Consider the following 22,873-nt stretch of genomic DNA (forward strand, 5'->3'; position numbering starts at 1 on the left):
CCTGAGGAACATTTAATTGCTTCTCTACCTGTATAGCCAAAGCACAATATATATGCTGTCAAAAGTAGTTTAAAAATACTAACTCTAGACAGGGAAATGGTAACATATTTAGGTCTAACATACAATAAGCACTTGATACCAAGTTGAGACTAATCATTTTAATTCCAAATGTAAAAATGTCCTTGGCATTTAATCATTATCTTTGAGCTCAGATTAAACATCAGGTTTGTATCAAATAGTGCCTGCAATACCATAGGCAGAGAAAAAAAAAAGATGTTAATTATTTTAATTATGTAAGGACACCATAATTTGAAAATAAAACAATATTTATTTAAACAATTGCTACAAGGATAATATACAGTAAGTGAAAAACCACTAACACAATAGCATCCTGATACTGGTTGGTCTTATATATAAATATTTATCATTTCAAGTGGTTGGAATAGGCCCATATATCAACTATATTTGTGATGTTGCCATTTAATGCTATGTAAGATATTTAAATAGACTTAATAATTAGCCACTTAAAGTTTAATTATTAATTAAACGGCAATTACATTTTCTGTAAGTTAGTGGGGATAAAATTTCGGTTATGCTGAAATTTGCTCTTTAGATATATTTAGACTGGGTTTGGATCACTAACTTACTGAGCACTCAGCCATTCTAATCTGTGATTCCTGCTAGTTTATAAAGCAGCTTTTAATAAATGAATTACAAATCTAGCTTTTGGGTTAGATTCTAGAAATTGACAATTTTGGAAAGTACTTAGACGTTTAACTTTGTAAATCTCAACTCTGATTCTGTAACAGCTTCAGTAAAATCCATTTACATACCTGCCTGTACCTAATGGCACTTTAGTAATTTCTGCCTCCAATCCTACTTTTTTGAGATTTTATATACTGCTGTTGTATCCTTCTTATAGGGAGATAAATCATATTTACATGGAAATGAATTAAAAACCTGAGTAGAAAATAAATCTGGATATTTAAGAAAAATTATACTATACATTGGTAAATGGTTTAACAGGTACATCATCCAATAACATATAAGCAAGTTATATCACAAGCAAAAGAGCATAGAAAATGGATTGAACTTTACCATTCACTTGAATAGATGCTCTATAACTATGTGAGTACCAAAATAGAGTAATACACAAATTAATACTGTAGATATGTATCTCCCAGAGTGATTTAAACTAACCAGAGTCACACAAAAGAAGAAGTGGGGGGAAGATATGAATGATGCTAAAGTAGCTATTTTTTCCAAACATTTCTGTAATTTCTGGCTAGCTATTTTCATCACTAAATTTTAATGTTGCCAATATCAGCTTCAATTAATGGAAATAAAATACTTTTGGCTTATTTGGGAGATATATAATCTGTGAAAAAGTTTTGGTTTTTGCCAATTATCAAACATATTTTCATCTGAATAAAGGCAAATCTTTAAGTTTAATATAAGTCTTCAATTAAGTAAGATGATTTTACAATAAAATTAATCATCTGATATTCCTTCCAGTCTTCAGATGCAGCCTAATATAGCAGAGCAATGATTACAGGAGAAACAACAGTCTCCTGTGGCCATCATTGTAGGGGCTGGTTTTCTTATATGGCTGAATTCTGCCACAAATTATCACATCTCCACACCTAGGTGGTGCTTTAAAACTGTCTGAGAACATCAGAAAGTCTTTGTTCTTGGGCTTACATAGTAAGCACTTTGTGTGATTCTTAATCACATTTTTATCCAGAACAGTGTGTTACAGGTCACATTTGTTCTCAACAAAGCTTATAGTGATTTGTGCTCTATAAATATAAACATATTTACACAGAGAACACACACAATGACACGGAGGTATGAAGTTAGCCCACCATCCACAAGCAGAATGGAATAAAAATTGCAGGAAGTGTTGTATATGATGCCATTCCCAGATAGATGATAGAAGCCAATCCCAAGACTGCTGAAGCAAGAACACTTCTCTGATCACGGATAATGATCTTCACAATCTCACAAAACTGAAAAATAAAATTAAAGATTATTGGGAGAAATGATGAAAACTTAGAACAATCACATATATAAAATAGTAAAGCATAGATTTCCCAAGTAATAGTCTAGTAGCAGAAATACTGTGCCCTTATGATTTGTAGAAAATCAACGATGTTAACAGTACAGTTCTTGATTCCACATCCCTCATTATTCATGCTGATAAACTTTTTATGGCTGAAATAACATTTTAACCATCTGGCTTAATAATGGTACTGGTGGTGGTAGTTGTATACCGTAGAGTCAGAACCGACCAATAGGTGACGCTCTAGTAGGTTTTCAAAACCAGTTAACTGCATGAGAGGAAACTGCCTATTCTTCTCCCATGGAGCAGCTGGTAGTCCCAAACTGCTTGCCTTCGGGATTACAGTGTAGCTTTTTGCCACTAGGCCACCTCTGTTTATAAATACAAATCTTTTCTAGACAATTATAGGGAATAATGTAATTACATAAAAGTTATTAAAATCAAAGGTAAGAATAGTGTTTATCTGCTTATCAATCTAAAACTAAACTCACTGTTATTCAGCTGATTCCAACTCATAACAAGTCTATAAGATGAAGTGCAAATGCCTTCTCGGGTTTCTGTAAATTGCTGTTTCTCTTGGGTTCAAAACTACCAAACTTTCCATTAGCAACCAACATGTATCTCTCTGTGCCACCAGAACTTAGCAACAACGACATATTCTGAAATCAAATGCACAGAGAAATCTCTAATCTTGAGTAAATGCAACAGATTTTAGCCTATTATTGGTAAGAAATATGATTCTTATTCACCATTCTAAAATTTGGTGATTTCAATAAAAACTTTCTCACAAATTAAAAAATCTATAATTAAACAAAACATTTTGTTATTATAGCATATTCACAGTCTTAATACTGTAAAAAATTTATATAAATGGTTAAGCATAATTGTTGTTATGTGCTGTCGAGTTGCTTGCGACTCATAATGACACTATGTACAACAGCCCTCAACCCTGCTCTGTCCTGTGCCAACCTCACTGTCTCTGACACACCCACCCCAATTACCCCAATCACTAAATCAATCCACCTCATAAAAGGTCTTCCTCCTGCTCTGTCCCTCCACCCTCCCAAGCATGATGATCCCCTCCAAGGACTGGTCCATCCTTTCAACATGTTCAAAGATGTCAGATGAAGCCTCAGAACCCTTGCCTCCAAGGAGCAGCCTGGTTTAACCCTCTCCAGGATGAGCCTGTTTGTTTTCTTAGCAGTCCATAGTACGTTCCATATTCTTCTCCAGCACCACAGATCAAAGGCATAAATTCTCCTATCATCTCTAGTCATTGTCCAGCTCTCTGATGCATTGCAAGTGATTGCAAAGAACATGGCCTGTATCAGACGCACCTTAGTCTCCAGAGTGACACCACTGCTCTTCAGTACTTTGGAGAGGTCCCTAACAGCAGACTTTCCCATGGCAATACGTCTTTTAATTTCCTGTCTGCTGGTGCCAAGAGTGTTGACTGTGGAGCCAAGCAAACTAAAGCTATGAACAATCTCAATCTCTTCATTATCCATCCCGATGCTGCCAATTGGCCAAGTGGTAAGAATCTTTGTCTTCTTGATATTGAGCTTTAATCCATATTGAAGGCTGCAGTCCTTGACCTTCAGCAGCAAGCACTTCAGGCCCTCCTCAGTTTCAGCGAGCAAGGTTGTGTCATCTGCATAATGCAGACTGTTGATGGATCTTCCACCAATCCTGATGCCAGACTTCTCATACAGCCCAGCCTCCCAGATAAATCTGTTCTGCATATAAGTTGAGAAGGTATGACGATAGGACACATCCCTGGCATATATCCTTCCCAATTTTGAAGCAGGCAGTTTCCTTGCTTTGTTCTGACAACTGCTTCCTGCTCCAACAAGTGTAGGTTTCGCATTAGCATGATAAAGTGTTCTGAGATTCCTGTTCTTCTCAGAATCAGCCACAGTTTGTTATGATCCACACAGTCAAATGCCTTTGCATAGTCAATGAAACACAGATAGACATTCCTCTGGTATTCCCTGCTTTCAGCCAAGATTCATCTAACATTAGCTACAATATCCCTAGTACCACGACCCCTTCTAAACCCAGCCTGCACTTCAGGCAGTTCTCTGTTGATGTGCTGTTCCAGTCATTTTTGGATAATCTTCAGCATAATCTTGCTTGCATGTGATATCAATGATATTGTTCTATAATTTCCACACTCTGTCGGGTCACCTTTCTTTGGAATGGGAACAAATATAATTACCTACTGAAAATAAAGGCATATTAAATATGGTCCCTACCCATGAGGACATCCCTGTGAGGATATCCACTTTCAAAATAGCATGCTTCTGGAAACGCTATGAACTTAGAGAAATGATGAAAGTTATACAAGTGTTCAGATCTTTCGTTCATGGGATCATTATGAGTTGTCTATGACTTGATGGCACTTAACAACAACAACACAAACCATGAGGACTGTTACAGTGACTGAAGCAATGGGCTTGAGTATGTCAGAGACTGTGAGGAAAGCACAGGACAGGATAGGGTTCAAGACTTTTGTTCATAGGGTCTTTCTTGACTCCACAACAACAATAACAACTATCCCTGAGGATGAAGCTTTATCATCTTTGCCTCCAAAGCACTCTGGTCATACCTTCTCCAAGATCTATCTGTTAATACTTTTGACAGTTCATGGAATATTCAGTTCTTTCACATACCTTGGCCCTGTTGCTAGGAGAGGCTATTCCTTGGAAATGAACATCGTACTTGGAAAGGTGAATGGATGGGAAGGGAGAGGAAGACCCTTAACCAGGTGGATTGACATAGTGATTATAGCAACGAACTTGAGTGTGTCAGAGATTTTGTGTATGGCACAGGATAGAAAAGGGTTCACTGTTCATAGACAGGGTCACTATGGGCTCTACTCAATTCAATGGCACCTAATAATAACAACAATTCCTGAGGAATCTATTCTTCTGTCTAATTTCTTGTCTTAGAAAGGTACTTTTACCAGGTTGTTGATAGGCTATATTTGAGTCCTGATTCCATCTCTGACTAGCTGTATGACTGATCTCAGGCAAGTCACCTGACCATTAGATCACCCTTGCCTCCCCAATTCATGGGGATACCAAGGTTATTGTCAGAATCAAATAAGATGTTTTATGGGGGGGGGGGGAACAAACAACAAACCAAAAAAACCACCAAACCCTTTATTCTTCTACATGCTATGTAAATGTAAAGTATAACAACGGTTACTATTTCTGCTACATTTACCCATAATTATCTGCATCTCTAGAGACCTCTGGTGGTGAAGTCTGAAGAGTTGCACTGCTCACCCCAAGGCAGCACCTACCTCTCTGGAGGTGCAAATCCACCAGCTGTTCTTAGGGGAAAAGATGAGAGGTCTCTTCCATTTGATTAACTGCCTTGGAAACCCAATGGAGGATCAGCTATGAGTCATAACTTACTTGATGACAATGAGTTTCTCAGTTTTCTTCACTGCTAATACCACAATTCAGAAATTAATTACTCCATTTTGTTCACTGAAAACTCATGGTCCTTTTCTAGTCCACCAGTGGCTTATGTGTACTGGACCACTGTGTTTTCAAATTCTAGATTAATAGAAAGAACAACTCCAATAGATGTTAATACATTACCTACTGTCAGGGACCTCTCCAAAGTGCTAAAAAGAAATTATATCAGTTTAAAGATTAAGGTGTGCCTCATCCAGGCCATGGTCTTTTCAATTACTTTCTATGCATATGGAAGTGGAATATCTTGAGAGTAAGATTAAATGAACAAATCAGAAACTTTCTGTTATCCAGATATTGGACCACTGATATATCAAACATAAAATGATTTGTCTTATCTTACTTAACTAAACTATCATTTCAAAGAGGTGGCCATCAAAACTGAGTGAAGTTTTAGGACAGTAGGGAAAGAGTCCGGCAAACAATGGGGAGAAAAATGTTCCAGTAAGTGAGTAATGAATAAATCGACAATGCTTGTTTTCTCTTCTTCCCCAGTAATTTTTTAAATAAGGCAAATAGAGTCATTGTAAGCTCTCTTCCTCCAATAAGTAGATTTTCTCAAGGTGAATTTTATTTCAAATACCGAAAGCCCTAGTTCTTTCATTAGGCTGTTATTCTAGGAGGCCATTCTACTGGTATTCAACAATAGTGGGAACGTCCTGGATTTCTATAAGGAGCACTTTAGAGATCAATGGATCTTCAGAAAAGAAAAAGCTATTTGCATTAATTGTTTTGCAATAAAAAGCAACATTAGCAAAGTTAAAATATGTATGCATGTGTGTGTATATATATGAAAAAATTTAGGATTAGTAGTAATTAACATTACTGAAAGGATTTATAGTTCACAAAATGACAGATCCTCAATAGCAATATAAAAATAATTTTATTTTATACTTTGTAAGCTCATTTAAAATGAGAACTATCACAAAGAATTAAAGGGTAAATTATACTTTATTTTCATATAATGACTAAGTTTTCCTGTGGGAACTTTTTGGGTTTTTACAAACTCAAATTTAAGTTTAAGGAGCAGCTTTGCAAGGTTCATGTTATGGAAGAAATACTTTTATGGATGGAGAATTCAACAATTAGACTCTGCGTCAAATAATTTCATATACTTCCAAAGCATATAAACCAGACCTCCTTCAGGATTAATGACCCACTTTTCTCAGGGCATGTTCAAAACAGTTCTTAGAACTAGAAAATTTGGGATGGGTCCCCCACACCCCCCCCACCCGGAAAATCTGCTCAGTGGCCAAATTGTTTGTTAGTCTATTCAAAGTGAAGACAAAAACTCTAGTTTCACAGGAGGTGCTATGCAGCAACAGTAATTAAAATACTCCTCTACTTCTGTAAATCCTGACCAAATTTCAAAGATGAAAAGCTATGCCAACTAGTTAGTTATACAGATGAAATATTTTACTACCTTAAAGAAAGCACTTGGACTTTTTCAGCACAAATACATAGTACAGTGTTGTATATGTTCCATTAAAGGGCAACTCCTAATTACCAGATAGAAATACTGTGTTTTCCTGAAAGCAATGATTTGCTTGGTTCTTAAGTAAATCTGACGTGTTTCCTTTTGTACACTTTTGGAGCCAGTGTTTGTAAATGTGGTGAAGTTCATTTCTAAACAGGCCTGAATCACTGCACAGTGTTCTAACTGCATTTTTTTTTTTTTATTTTACTTGGAAAAGATGCCAGACTTTTCCTAGACTGAGTCTGTTGTGGCTCTATAAAAGCTGTAAGGAGTTTCATATACTGGGATTTAAATAATATACTACTTCCACGCTACTTCATAGAGGAGAGAGCTGAATTTTCCTCATAAGTTTAAAAAAAAAAAGGCCAAGGGTGGAGACTGGAGTTTCTGGTGGCCCAGTGTTTAGATTGCTCAGTTGCTAGCCAAAATGTGGATGGTTTGAAACCACAAGCAGGTCTGAGAGAAGAGAGATATGGCAGTTTAGTAAAGATTTATAATCTTGGAAACTGTTGATTGTATGTCTACTCTGTTCTATAGGGTGGATGTTGAGCTGACTTCAAGACAGTGATGAGTTTTAGGTCAAAAACAATCAAGAAGTGATGAAATTTAAAACTGGTTCCATGGACTCCAATTCTTTAGAATTGGGGAGAAAAACCAAATACTACCGCTAAACCATAAATTAGCATGCAGACCAATACTGCAAGTTTTTATGTGATTATCCATATTTCTATTAAACAGAGTGGATGTAATGATACCTTTTAAACAATGAAAATGTTAGTCATCTTGAAAAGTGGTTTCAAAAAGAATTAAGAATCTAGTCTTTAAAATTTGTGGCTAATAACCTTACATTCTAATATTGTCTTTTCAAAGAATCTATAAAATTTACCTTCCACTATTTAATGGCTCTTTCTCCAAGTCAACTGTTTTGACCTCTAAGGAATCCACAAACAATTTAACCATTTTTTGAGCAAAAGAATATTTAACAATGAGTAACAAGCTAGACGGAGATGAAAAACAACACAAAGAATTCAGAATACCTGGGGAAACCAGGGGAACCTGTTGGGAATTTTGGTATATAATAAACAAATAAAATCCACCCTTTTCAGTTTACAGAGGGAGAAAACTGCCTGCTTTCTTCTTTTCAAGGTATAGCAATTTGTGCATACTGTTATGGTTTAAATACAAACGCTGAGCATTTCCCTCCCAATTACAATTCTTGGAAAAAATAGCAACCAGTAGCAATAGAAATATTTTCTCTTTTTTTATTTAAAATAAAAATTTTCATTTTATACTAGCATACTTACAAAGCCCATACACCAGCAACAGAATCCTTACGCCTCCCAATCACTTGCCCTTTGTCATTTGAGCTATTGTAGATGGACACTTCTACAGCGCTCTGGAATTAACTCTGAATGTGAGCCTTTCCTTACATCAGTGCATTGCCACACCCTTTCATAGTACGTTTTAAGATATTTTGAGAGGCACCCTCCCCCCCACATTTTTGTTTCTTTTTTAATCTCCTTTAGCACCAAGTGTTCCTTGCTTAATCTAGAACTTTAAGAGCCCTGTGGGGGTGATGGTCAGGAAGTACATTCTTGGGTGGGTAGGAGGGTTTGGGGGAGGGAGAAAGATAATAAGAGGCCGGCCAGCCCACCTTCGCTGCGTGTCACCTGCCTTACCTTGTCTGCCTGGGGACTGATCCGGGTGCCATATCGGCAGTAGGTCACGAAGTGCTCACAGTTGTTCCACAGTAGGCTGTAGGAGGTCATGCCCAGCATCTTCTCTGCTCGCCGCGCCACCTCCTCATTGACCAGTGCCGCCTTCTGCAGGGATTCATCCAGGTGATTGGCCAGGATGTCGCCTCCATAAGCGAAGTCCTCCACCGTATCCACGCGGATGGCCGCCACTCTGCCAATGACGCCCAGGATGAGTCGCTTGTTGGAGACTACCTTTCGAGTGAGCGCCTGGTCGTCGGTCAGGGTCAAAAGGATGTCGGGCATCATGTGGGCCACGCGGTTGTCCCCCAAATAGATACCATAGTGGGTGAAGTGAGTCCGAGGCACCTCCAGCACGTCACCGCGGAGGAAAGAATTAATCTCGTAAAAATTGCTTTTCTTGTCTTCACCTGGAGCGGCGGAACTGAAGATCTTAAGGTTGGCGATGAGGAGCAGCTTCTCCAGCAACAGGGACACAGCCTCCAGCATTGGGTTCTTCATCCTGCAAGGAAATGGGAGTCTGGGGGCCACTGCCGCGGGCCGAGCACGGTGAGCTCCTGGCACAGGGGCGCTGCGCTGCCGCCCACCTGCAGCGACCCACACCAGCGCCGCGGGGGACAGCAGCAGCCAAGGAAGGAGGAGAACCTCGGAAGCGGAGAACCTCGGGGAGGGGTTCGGCCGTGCCGCGCGGGGGATGGAAAAGAAAGTGCAAGAATAGAGACTGGCCGGCGGCCAAAAGCTTGTGACTGTGAGTTCAGAGGCGCACACCTGGAGGAACTGCACTGGGACGCACAGGCCACACGCGGTGCTGAGTGATGCAGCTTCGCTGCAATTTTATCGCCGTCGAGGGGGCGGAGCCGAACGCCGTCACAGACACGGCGGGCGCTCCGATTGGACAGGAAAGGAAGGGCGCGGGGTGCCCTATCGAGGACTCCTTGGAAGGGGCGCCCCCCCTCCCCTCTCGCGCTTCCGCGTTCTGGGTGCCAACTCCTTGCAGCCGCCGGCTCCGAGGTGCACTGGAGGTCAAAGCCGATTTAAAGGTCTAGGGAAGTGGAGGCGGAAGGTGTGGTTGTGCAAGAGGTCCTACACCTCCCTAGATAGGGTGCGCTCCTCGTGATTTAAAGCATTCTGAGGGGTGAAAATCTACAGTGAGGTTTCTGACTTGGACCTGCCTCCAGAGATGAGTACCTGGATACCTAGACTTTATTATGGGAGAGGTACTCGCCTCCAGAGACTCCTTAAAAGCTTGAGTCACACAAGCTTCGGGACACATTCTCCTTTAAATGGCTAGAATCCCTCCTCTCAACCAGCGTGCAGAAGGAATTGCTGTCCACGCATCAGGGCCCCGCGCACCGAGGATGGAACCCTTGGTGGCCCCGCCCTCGAGGCACCGGTGAACGTTGGGCTCGAGACCACCAACGGTCAGCGTGGAAAACGTCGAGGCCCCCAACGGACGTCTGGAAAGCAGAGTCAGTGTCATTTGTTTGGCTTCAGGGTCTCATTAAACTACACTAGTTTAATTTTTGCCACTTTCTTTTAGATCGCAGCCGCCCAGAGGTTGCCAAGGCAGTTAGGACCGTGGGGAGCGAGAGACTGGAAGCCCCGACTGCGCGCACCAGGACTCCTTAACTGCGTTCCTGCTAAGTAAGGCCCTGCAGCGCGCCCAGACACGCGAGCGTGGTCCCGGGAGCAGCCGGGCAGGGAAGATGCACACTCGCTGGGCCCGCCGGGCTCCGCACGGGGACCCCTTGGCGCTGAGTTCCTCACGAATGCATTATGTAAATGCTTAAATTCCGCAGTCAAAGGCCACAATGAAAAGCCTCAGTAGGCTCCACAAAGCCTCCCAGTTCGGGGCTAATGGGTTTCATCAGACAGCAGCTTCTCTGCTCGTCGGGGGAGGGGGTTCGCTGCGGATGATGGATGAAGGCACATTCATTTTACCTGGAAGATGAAGGCGACCATGGAGACCAGGCGGGGCGGACGCCAACTCCCCATTATCTTTGGAGACCAGTCTTCGCTCACACCCCTGATCTGCCTTCAGCTCTCGGTCCCCACCGGCCTGCCTGCCGTTGACTTTTGTTCATTTCACAAACGGTGGCGAATCACATTATAGTTCTAGCAAAAGAAAGGAAAACTTTCATTTCCCACAAAAAGAGTTGAAAGGAGAAAGTGAGGAAAGGAAGAAATGGAAATTTTGTTTGAATTGATTTCCACAGTCTCTTCCCCCCCACCCCCGTCCTCCAAAAAACCAAACCCACAATTCCCGAGCTAATGTTTGTTTGTAATAGTTTACTTGCTTAGCACACAATTATAATTGGGAGGAGTCTGGAGACAAATGTTCAAAAGTCTGAAACAGACCTCAGCGTTTCTCAGGCTTGCGGGCTGAGGACGCACGGAGCTCGTCCAGTTCTGGGAAAGCAAGAGTGCAGTTTTGGACTCCGGAGGCTCCTGTGTCGTGGGCCAAATGGCAGGGGCGAGTTCAAAGTGACTTGGTAATTAGCGATTTCCGCCCCTGGTGGCCACTAATGCGGTTTGTAACACGACGACTGTCTCCACCCAGAGAATTTGTGAAGGAATAAAAGCAAAGAACTATGTGGCGGCCGTCTAGAGTGAGGCAGGCAGGTCCAAAGGGATATACTTTCTCACCTGATGGAATTAATCTTTCTGTTCATTTTCTTGACAAAACAACAACAACAAAAACCCCCTCAAACCCATTGCCATGAAGTCGGAACCTCCGTTGGCTTTCAGAAACTGTAAATGCCGCCCATCTCTCTCTCGTAAAGCGAGTGGTGGTTGGAACCGCCAAGGAGGCGCGGCGGCAGGGCTGGCAGCTCAGCTCCCTAAGGACAACGCCAGGGGCGTGAAACGGTCTGGGATGCTCGATATGTAGGCATTCTGCCATTGGAAATGAATGGGGCTTCTTCCACTGTGCAGTTTCTTGAAGGTGGTTCTTTTTGCCTCTGATGCCTTGGGATTTTTTTTTTTTTTTCAAACCAGAATCTTGTGTCATTTTTCTCCATGGAAATGCCAGGAAGCAGTTTTCCCCCTGCTGTCCTGCCTGAGAGGAGTTTGGCTTCAGACAAACTGAAGGGGGCAGGGAGACAGTTGTTTTCTGAAGTCTCCCAAGGAGTCTTAATGCGGGAAGGGATTAGAGACGATTAGGCCACTTTTAAACAGAGAAAATGAGCTCTTGTGGACTGCCTTTCCCTCCTCCCCCGCATTCTTAATAAACAGTAATTATAAACTTGCAGAAAGCACATTCTCTTTCCACGTTCTCAAACTCGCGTGCATTTCTTTGCCTAAATGGTCGATGTCCAAGGGGTCTCTACGGGCCGACTTCATTGAAACCATTTACACATTGCATTTGTTATTGTTAGGTGCTCTCCAGTGGACTACAACTCACAGCAACCCTGTGAACCCCAGATTTGAACCTTGCCCTATCCTGTGCGATCCTCACCATCCCTGATATACTCCAACCATTGTGTCAATCCATCTTCATAAGCGTCTTCCTCTCTTTTGCCGACCCGCCACCTTTCCAAGCATAATGTCTTTTTTCCCAAGGAACTGGCCCCTCACGTAACATAAAATATGTGAGACTAAGCTTCACAATCCTTGCCTCTAAAAAGCAAGTTTTTACTTTCTCCAGACAGACCTGTTTGTTTTTCAGCATGCTATTGGACCTTATTGGGAGAAGGATGAGCAGTCTCCTCCCTTGTAATTAACGGCCCCTAACAACACGGGGGAGGGTCAGCTAGGTGTTGTTCCTACTCAGTGATACACAACAAAAACATAGGATAGTCAGGACTCTTCTCCCACACTACAGCTCAAAGACTTCAACTATCATCCTTCATCAGCATCCGACTTTTAAATGCATAAGTAGTAATTGAAAGACCAGGCATGAATCAGAAACACCTTAGTCTTCAAAGTGACATCAGTGCTCTTAAGTAATATCTTAAGTAATTTAGCACATCACTAGGCTCACATTTTCCCTAATATTCTCCTTGAATTCTAGCTAAATTGAGAGAAGATAATCGCAGTTATTAACACTAAAGCTTCAACAGATATGTCAAAGTTCGAAATCAGAAGCAGTCATTTGGAAGACAAAGAATCCCCTCCTCCACTGCAGGGTTGCTTGACAATACCATTTCGACATCTTGTGAAAGAAGGCCGCATTCATTGACAAGGTTTGCTGTACAGATGTCACATCCAGAAATGAGATTTTGAAAAATCTGAGACTTTGCTGGACAACACACTGACAGTGCTGAAAGGTGGACTCTTAGGCCACTGCCTTCTCACCTTCAGAAGGAAGAACAACAATGATAGTGTCCCCACACTTCTTGGCCAGGCCCATTTTTCTCAATCTCCTAGGACCCTGCTATGTTTCAGGGCAAAGGATGCTGAAATCAAATTATAGACAAGGTATTGAGAAATATTTCAGTTCTCACTCAGCATCATTGCTGGTTTCAGGAGAAAGGATTTAAAAAAAAATAGATTGTTTTGCTTACAAAATTCATATTCATTGTTTTGCACTATTTTTTAATTCACATTGCATTTCATGCAATCATTCACATTTTATCATTGTTAAGTGCCCTCAATTTGCAGAGGACTCATAATGACACTATGAACAAAAGATCTGAACACTTGTATAACTTTCTTTGTTTCTGCAAGTTCATAGGGTTTCCAGAGGCAAGCTATTTCCAAGCTTGTTTTAATCAGGAAGCTCCACCAAACACTGTCCACCATGGGTAACCATTATCACATTTGACACATGAGTGTCACAGTGTTCAGCTTCACAGAAACCATGAGTTACCTCTGTACAGCAAGTAGACAGACCAGTGCTATACCAATTAGAAGAATATTTGACCAAAAACAAAACCACATTCATGGTGTTTTATAAAATTAATTATGATTGAACCATGTCCACCATTTCCTTGTCTTTCAGATCCCAGCTGGATCTTTCTCATTTCCTTTATCCCCCTTCCATCCACCAATTTGTGCAACCCTATGATTTCCCCCCAGCCCATCCTCACCTCTCTGCTCCCACCCTCCCCCCTTGGAACCTCATAAATGTTTTACTAGTTGTCTTCCTATTTCTACAATAATGATCTTATGTAGTATTTATCCTTATGAGACTGATTTAGTTCACTCAGCATAATGCTCTCCAGTCTCTCCCAAGTTATGTAGTTATTTTTTAAAATCATTGCTTGTGACCACTCTGGAAGGCAGTTTGGTGTTTCCTCAAAAAGCTAAACATAGAGATTCCATATGACCTAGCTATTCCACTTGGAAAATATCCCAAGGAAATTAAAACTGAGACACAAATAGAGATTTGTACACCAATGCTAATAAAAGTGTTATTCACAATTGCAAGAACATGGAAACAGCCCAAATGTCCAACCACAATCAAATAGATTGAGAAATTATGCTACATTCACTCAATGGAATACTATGCAGCACACATGAAAAAAGTTTCTTGATCCCAGGAAATGAGGTATGGACTAGGCATGCACTCCTACAGGTACCAACAAGCTGCTCAAGCTACTGAGATTTTTTATTGGTGAGCCATTTACCTCAGAATTGTCTCTGTTCTGGGAAAAATTTCTTTGTAATGGCTGGCAAGGTCACTATTAATAACAACTGACACTTTTGACATTTGTGTAGATTATAATAAATTATGACATTGAGAAGAATGGAAATCTCAGCACACTTAATTGTGCTCAGATAGAATCTGTATAACAATCAAAAAGCAGTTGTTTGAACATTGCAGGAGATACTGTACTGCATGTTTTAAAGTCAGGGAAGGTATGTGTAGCTTTTCTCCATATCTATTCAATCTGTGTGCTAAACCAGAATTTTAAAAAGACACATCAACAACCTGTGTTGTACTGAAGCACTTACTGATGATTAAAGTCTTCGGTCTTTAATATTGATTACACTTCAATGGAAAGAGAAAAAAAAAATCCCTCACAACTGAACCAATAAACAAAAGCATGATAAATGGAAAAAGATTTAAGTTGTCAAGAATCTCCTTTTACTTGGACCTACCATCAGTGTTCTTGGAATTATTGGTCAAAAAATCAAAAGATGTACTGCATTGGAAAATTTGCTAGAAAGGACCCCTTCCAGTGCTAAAGAGCAGGGACATCAGTTTAAAGTGCACCTGACCCAAACTGTGGTATAAATGTGGTACAAATGCATAAAAATTGGACATTGAATAAGGAAATCCCAAGACAAATGATACCTTTGAATTGTGGTATTGGTGAAGGGTATTGAATCTCCTATGGACTGTGAAAAGAACAAACTTTCTTGAATGAATAGCAACTACGGTGCAAACTTCTTAGAGGCAAGAATGGTATGGTTTGGTTTCACAGACTTCAGTTATGTTATTAGGACCTACCAGTCTTTGAAAAAAGACATCATACTGGGAAAAGTAGAGGATCCGCGAATGAAAGGAAGACCCTCAACCAAGTGGATTGGCCCAGTGGACTTTGATTGTATATGAGGATGGCACAGGACTAGGCAAGATTGAGCATGGAGTTGATGCAAATCAGAGTTGATGACATCTAATAATACTAATTATTTTCTCAATGTTCACAACAACCCTGTGAAGTATTATTTTTATTCAGGAAGAAAATGAGGTTTATGACCTTGCCTAGGTCACCCCCCCACACCCTGCATGTGGGAATCAAGACTCACCCCTACCCTAGTTCTAGCTCTATCTTTAAAGTCAGTGAGACAGCCCTTATATTTTGATCAGTCCATGCCTTCCCCAATTTAACTAATGAGAACCTTCACTGGTGATGCAGTAGGTTAAGAGTAGAGCTCACTAACCGAAAGGATGGCAGTTGGGACCTACAATTTGCTCTGAAGAAGAAAGCTAAGGCAATCTACACTTGTAGGTGAGCTATGGTGGCCTGGTGGTAAGGAGTTGGACTGCTCACCAAAGGAACGCAGTTGGAATCCATTGCCGGAGAAAAATGGGAAATCTCCTCCCCTGCCATTACCTGTCTCTGAAAATTTGCTGAAGGGTCAGCTATGACTCATTTCTGAGTTAATGGTACATTAATTCTGTTAATGTTGCATAACACAACTCTTGTAAAGATTTACATCCTTGGAAATCCTATGAGGCAGTTTCATTCTATCTAATAAGGTCTTCATGATTCAGAAAATAACTAAGTAACAGCGAGTTCTTTTGGAGTTTGGCTGTGTCTGACCTACAGGAGGATGAAGTAGATGGGTGTGGGGCCTTCAATAAACTAAGAGTAAATTTAGACCCTACCTCATTTCTTTCTGATTTTTAATTCATTTCTCTGACTCTCTAGTGAAATAATGTTCCAGCATTCACATCAGGTTGGTTAAAATTCCCATTAGTCCTATACCCTCCTTAGACACTAGACTCCGAAGCAGGGAGGCTGATGGTCTTTCCAAAGGCATAGATACAAACGTGAGACACAGAACTTAAGGCACAGTCTTCGACTTCTTATTTCATAGATCTTTTTTGCCCTGTTTTCCAAGCCTGTTAATTTGATTTTCTTAGACTGCCATGTCTAGGATTGTTGTTCTTAGATTACCTGATCAATGGACTCATAAATAATGATAAATTTAATGTTTACTTTCCTTCCCAGCAATCTTTCTACCTTTAGTTTGTTTATACGTGCTCAGGTCTGGCCCATGGGCCCAAACAGGAGCCTTTATGAGCTAATTCCAAGGGAGCAGAGAGAATAAAAGCTTTTGTGAGTTTCCCTCTGGAAGCAGAGAAGAAAGTAGACCTCTGTTCCTGGAGCCTTCTAACTCAGGGCTACAAGCAGAGCTGGGCCAATAGGAATCTACGACCTGCTGGGAGGAAATTTACTCCAGGTTCCTTCCTGATTGCTAACACCTTATTATGAGAGGCTCAATTCTGTCTATTGTCTTTAGAATGATTAAAGGTTGCAGCACTAACCAAACAAGATTTAGTTAGTTTTTAATTTGTTGGGTTTTTCCAACCATAAAATATTGAACATTGAATCAAACAAAGGGTTTACATTTAGTATTATGAAAAATCATGACTAAAATGAATGTTGCCTAATCAATGAATACTAAAAATCATAGTATAAGTTAATAGCAGGTATTAATCATAAGCAGTTGCAATATAGAGAAAGGAGCCAGAAGTCCTGAGTTTAAAGTGTGGTGGTGCGTTTACAGTTAAATGACTTCAGAAGAATCATTTGTATGTTTGAACCACAGTTTTCAGAGAACTGTTCTAAAAATCATCTGTAGTCAAAGGTGTTATTGCAGTTCAGTGCAAACCTTCAGAGAGGGGTGCATCACCTATAATATTATCACAATCCTTCTTCAAAAGTAGTAACAGAAGAGTAAAGGAACAACATGGTGAAAAATATATGCAAAACCAAGAACCAATATCATTCTCAATGAAGAAAGATGACATTTTCTTGGGAACAGGGGCCAGACAAGGATGCCCACTGTCACTACTTCTATTCAATATAGTATTGGAAGTTAAGTTCTTGCTAGGGAAGTACAAGAAGAGAAGGAAATAAAAGACATCCAGATCAGCAAAGAGGTGGTTAAACTATCAGTATATGTAGATGATATGATGGTGTATACAGAAATTCCCGAAGACTCAACCAAAAAAACTATTAGAGCTATTAGACCAATTTAGTAGTGTGACAGGATATAAGATTAATAAAAAAAAATCAGTGGGATTCCTCTACAGTAACAAAGAGAACTCAGGGAAGAAAACCAAGAAAGCAATACCATTTACAATAGCCAACCACAAATTGAGATACTTGGGAATGAAGCTAACTGGAGACACAAAAGGCCTGTACAAAGAAAACTACAGAATATTTCTACAAGACACAATAGAATACCTAAAGAAATGGAAAACTTTGCCCTTTCATAAGTAGGAAGACTCAATATTGTGAAAATGAAAATTCTATCAAAAGCAATCTACATATTCAGTGCAACCCCAATCCAGATACCAAATTCCTTTTTCAAGGAGATCAAAAGGGAAATTGCCAAGTTTATGTGGAGAGGAAAGAGACCCCAAATAAGCAAAACACTTCTGAGAAACAAATATGAAGTTAGACTTCAAAACCTACTACATAGCGGTGGTAACCAAAACAGCATGGTACTGATACAATGACAGGCACATGGACCAATGGAATAGAATTGAGAACCCAAAAGTAAACCCAGCTATCTATAGTCAACTGATATTTGACAAGAAAATAATGTTATCAAATGGAGAAATGACAATCCTTTCAACAAATAGTGCTGGTAAAACTGGACTGCTACCTGCAGAAAGCGGAAATACGATCCACATCTCACATCATACACAAAAATCACCTCAAGGTGGATCAGAGACTTAGGAGTAAAGCCCCAAACCATAAAGTTCATAACAGACAAACTGGGATCAAGCTTAGAAAGCCTAATCTATGGTACAAAGAGACTGGAAAATACAACCAGAAATGCACAATCTGAACAAAAAAAATTGATGAATGGGATCTTCTAAAGATAAAATCCCTGAGTGCATCAGAAACTTTTTCCAACAGGGTGAAAAGAAAATCTACTGACTGGCAACAAACATTTGTCAATACCATCTCAGACAAGAGTCTTATAACAAAAGTTTATAGAATACTACAGGGCCTCCACAAGAAAAAGACTGATAACATAATTACAAAATGGACAAAAGACATGGAGAGACTTTTCACAGAATAGAAATATGAAGAAATGCTGAAAATCACTGACAATAAGAGAAATGAAAATCAAAATCACAATGAGATACCACCTCACTCCAGTAGCAGTGGCAAAGTTTAACAGGACAGCAAGTAATAAATGCTGGAGAGGATGTGAAGAGACAGGAATTTTTTTTACATTGTTTGTGGGATTGTACAATGGTGCAACCACTCTGGAAGGCATTTTGGTGCTTCCTCAAAAAGCAGAACATAGAAATTCCATATGACCCAGCTATTCCACTGCTTACAATATATCCCAGAAAATGAGAACTGAGGCTCAAATGGAAACTTGAACACCAATGTTCATAACAACATTATTCACCAGCAAAAACATGGAAAGAATCCAGATGTCCAACCACAAATGAATGGATTGAGAAGTTATGGTATATTCATACAATGGAATACTACACAGCCAGCAGGAGGCAATGATTTTGTAAATTACTACCTAACTTGGAAAGGACTGGAGAGCATTATGCTGAGTAAACTAATTCAGTCCCACAGGACAATTACTGTATAAAACTATTGCTGTAGAATGAGTATGAAGGTCCAAGGTGGGGGGGTTGGGGTTAAGGGTGGAAGCAGAGGGATGAGGATGGGCAGGGAGTGGGGTGTTAATCATAGCGTTGCACAATTCAATGGGTGTATGGGGTGAGGGAAATAGGAAGGGTCTTTTGTGAAAAACAATGAAATAAAACTTTGTAAATGAATCAGTATAAATTTTTTTTTAAAAAAGAGTAAAGGAAGGCAAAGGTTTGTTTTTTGTTGTGTTCTCCACCCCCCAACCCCCCGCTTTAAGAGCACAGCTAAGTAAGAATGTAAAGTGACCCAGAACATGTTGAGGCTCATAGACTTCCTCTGACATCTCAATGAAGAGTTTCAGGGTGAACAGAAAGTAGGCACACAATGTTTAAGGTGACCAATGGAATAAAAAAAAAAAAGCTTGGGACAATTACAAAACCATGAAAACAACCTAGATGTCCAACCACAAACTAATGGATTGAGAAGTTGTGGTACATTCACTCAATGGAATACTATGCAGCACGCAGAAGCAATGATTTTGTAAATTACTATCTAACTTGGGAGGGACTGGAAAGCATTATGCTGAGTGAACTAACTCAATCCCACAAGGACAAATACTGTATAAAAACCATTGTTGTAGAATAAGTGTGAAGATCCAATGCAGGGTGGTGGGGTGGAAACAGACTGGTGAAGATAGGGGGTAGGGTGTTAATCATAGGGTTGCACAATTTGATGGGTGAGTGGGTGAAGGAAATAGTGTTTTGAAACTTTGTAAACAAATCAGAATAAAATAATTTTTTTAAAAGCCTGGGATATCCTAATCAGCAGGCCACCGCCCTGGAGGAGTGGGGACATTAAGTTGTCTTGAAACTTTCATAGAACTCTGCTCTTCCAGGGCCCTTGGCACTCAGTGAAGTAATTTATAATTAATAAAACAAATAATTTTTTAAAAAAGCTATTTATTTTGATATTTCTTCTGAGCTAGGGGGAAAAGCTCCAAATTATTATTTGAGAAATGATAAAATAGCAAAAATTAATGAAAAATCTTTAATGTGCATTGCATATAAAGCATACTATGTTACTTCTTAATCTTTGGGAATATATAGAGCGATTGCTTTGTGAATTCACTTTGCTACATTTTTGTTCTGATTTGTCACTATATTTTAATAGTAAATACGGCTATTGGATGACTAGGAATTGCCGTGTGTGTGTTGTTTGGTTTTGTTTGTTTTTTTTAATTATACTAGTTTATTTACAAAGTTCTAATACATTGTTTTTCTTACCAATTCCTTCCATTTCCCTAACCCCTCTTCCATCAAATTGCACGACCCCATGATTAATTGCCCCCCAAATGACAATTACAATGCCAATGTATCTTGTGCCACTGCACCCAAACAGAATACTGGAAATCACTAGTGATGTTAAGGAAAAGGAACATGGATTAATACCATGTCATAATTAATGTAAAAATTTCTTTTTAAATGCACAGACATCCTAAGGCAAAAACAAAATATGACTGGTGCAGAACTTCCTCTTACTATCAGACTTTCATGCACATATTTGATAGTGTGCGAAGTCAACGATCATATGAGTCATCATTTGTAAAGTGACCTAAATTGCATTTGAATGAGATACTCAGTAAACTCCTCTACGTGCCAATGGTCCTTCTGAGCTGTTGCTAGATCTCCACAGGAGACAATTACCAGAAAAAAAGAAAACAACTATATAATATTTATAGACATTCTCTTACGTCAGTCAGCATTCCTTGGTTTTGACTTCTTTTTGCTCCAGCACAGGTTTGAGTCTGTTCTGACATCCAGTTTGTTCTTTTCTTCCTGTCTTTGTAATGACCTTTTGCTTTCTTTTTCTTTTACCTTTTGCTTTCTTGATGGATGATGTCCTTCATGCCATCCCTTTAACTGGTCTTGTCTTTGGTCATTAGTGTTCAGTGCATCAGATCCATTCTTAAGAGGATTTTAAAGTTTAGTTAGGATACATTCAAGGTCATATTTTGGCTCTCGTGGTCTTGTTTTTGTTTTCTTCAACTTCAATTTGATATTGCATGTGAGTAGTCAATGGCTTGATCCTTAGGCAGCTTCTAATTCTGTTGTGAGTGCTGATACTAACAACCAACACCTCTTTCTGCAAGTGTAGTCAATTTGCTTCCTGTGTAGCCCACTAGGTGACGTTCATGTGCGTAGGCGCTGTTTATGATTTGTTTAAAAAAGCATTTGTGATGAATAAATCATTCTATCATGTGATCTCTAGTCTTATTTCTGTCACCAAGACCTGAATTTCCAACTACCAGTGTTTCTTCTTTATTTCCAACTTTTCCAGTGGTGAATTACTATCAATTTCAGACTGTGAAATTGATGTGTTGTTGTGTAGACAGAACCAACTCATAGCGAACACTCCAATGGATTTTCATCATCCTTCTAGCAAGATGCCCAAAGTATGTGAGAAAAATCATCATCATCCTTGCTTCTAAAAAAGACTGCTGCATTTTCTCCAAGATATATTTGTTTGTTCTTTTGGAAGTCCATGAAATACTTAGTACTATTCTCCAACATCACAGCTAAAAGGCATGGTCCTTCTTCTGTCATACTTTTTCATCATCTAGTTTTCACATGCATCACAAGTGACAGAAAAGACCATACCTTGAATCAGGTGTATTTTAGTCTTCAAATTGACATCATTGCTCCCCAGTACTTTGGGGAGGTCTCTGACAGCAGACTTTTACTGTATCTTTTGATTTCTTGACTGCTGGTGTCAAGGAGTTGATTTGGAATCCAAATAAGGTAAAGTTGCTGACAATTTCATTCTTTTCTCCATCTACCATGATGTTGACTATTGCCCCTGTGTTAAGAATTTGTTTTCCCCTTGATGGTAAGATGTAACAGCAAGTGCTTCAAGTCCTCCTCGCTTTCAGCAAAGTTGTGTCATCTGCACAATGCAGGCTATTAATGAGTCTTCCTCCTACCTGATGCCACATTTTTTTCAGAGTTCAGCTTCTTGACTCAGGCTAGGACAAAGTTTCAGATCTATTTATTGATTATAGAGTTACTGTGAGTTGTAATCAATTTGATGGCATCCAAAACACCATGACTGCATCGGAGAAAAAAAGTTGAGAGAGAGAACAAATCACCACAGCTAACCATGCAATACAGGACCAGCCCTTTCTGAAATAAAGTGATGACTTCTTAGAATCTTTCACAATGTATGGTTATTGTATACATGATATGACATGTAGCATTATGGCATGTGTACACATACATGCATACACACATACGCACCTACCTGTCGTGTTCATGTGTATAAAATTAACTAGAAATACCTATGATATTTATTACTTCTTTTTTTTATAAATGAATAGGTATTTTTACTGGCATGTCTAGAAAATATTTGTTTTAAGAAAATCATCAAGTTACTGAAAGAACACATTCTTTCAAATTTTTGTTTTAAAACGTAGACATTCGAAGATACTTTAACCTTGCCAGGAGCTCATAAAAATAGGAACAATCCATGGTTTTGGCTGACCTAGCATACCTAAACACAAGGGGTGCCTTCTTAATTACTTCCTTAAATGTGCCAAGCTTGGTTTCAATATTCATTAAAGACCAGACTTTAAGGGGAATTTCCTGTTCATTTTGGTTAAATTATTATTGGTCAATTATACAGAAAAATAGATTATATCAATCAATTATAAATTGCATCTTGAAATTATTAAGTAAAATTAGAAGAAAGAAAATGTATCAGCCCTGTAATCTTGCATTAGGGAAAACACTATCAGACTAAGTCTCAAATATACTAGGGAAATTCAGCTCTCTTTGGCCACTGTTGCAACTACTAGCAGCATAAGAGTTTGCTCAAAGCAACAAATAATT

General features: G+C 39.6%; 1 protein-coding gene across 1 annotated transcript; it reads right to left on the reverse strand.

Moving 5' to 3' along the window:
• Positions 1 to 1,856: 1,856 nt before the first annotated feature.
• Positions 1,857 to 9,240, reverse strand: LRAT (lecithin retinol acyltransferase (phosphatidylcholine--retinol O-acyltransferase)). The gene is made up of 2 exons (XM_006884494.1): positions 8,704 to 9,240; positions 1,857 to 2,009 (listed from the first exon to the last, which is right to left on the reverse strand). The coding sequence occupies exons 1-2, from the start codon at positions 9,238 to 9,240 to the stop codon at positions 1,857 to 1,859; spliced, it is 690 nt and encodes a 229-aa protein (XP_006884556.1).
• Positions 9,241 to 22,873: the final 13,633 nt, after the last annotated feature.

Source organism: Elephantulus edwardii, unplaced genomic scaffold (genome assembly GCF_000299155.1).
Source record: "Elephantulus edwardii isolate Elephantulus edwardi_28Jun2011 unplaced genomic scaffold, EleEdw1.0 scaffold00034, whole genome shotgun sequence".
NCBI classification, from domain to species: domain Eukaryota; kingdom Metazoa; phylum Chordata; class Mammalia; order Macroscelidea; family Macroscelididae; genus Elephantulus; species Elephantulus edwardii.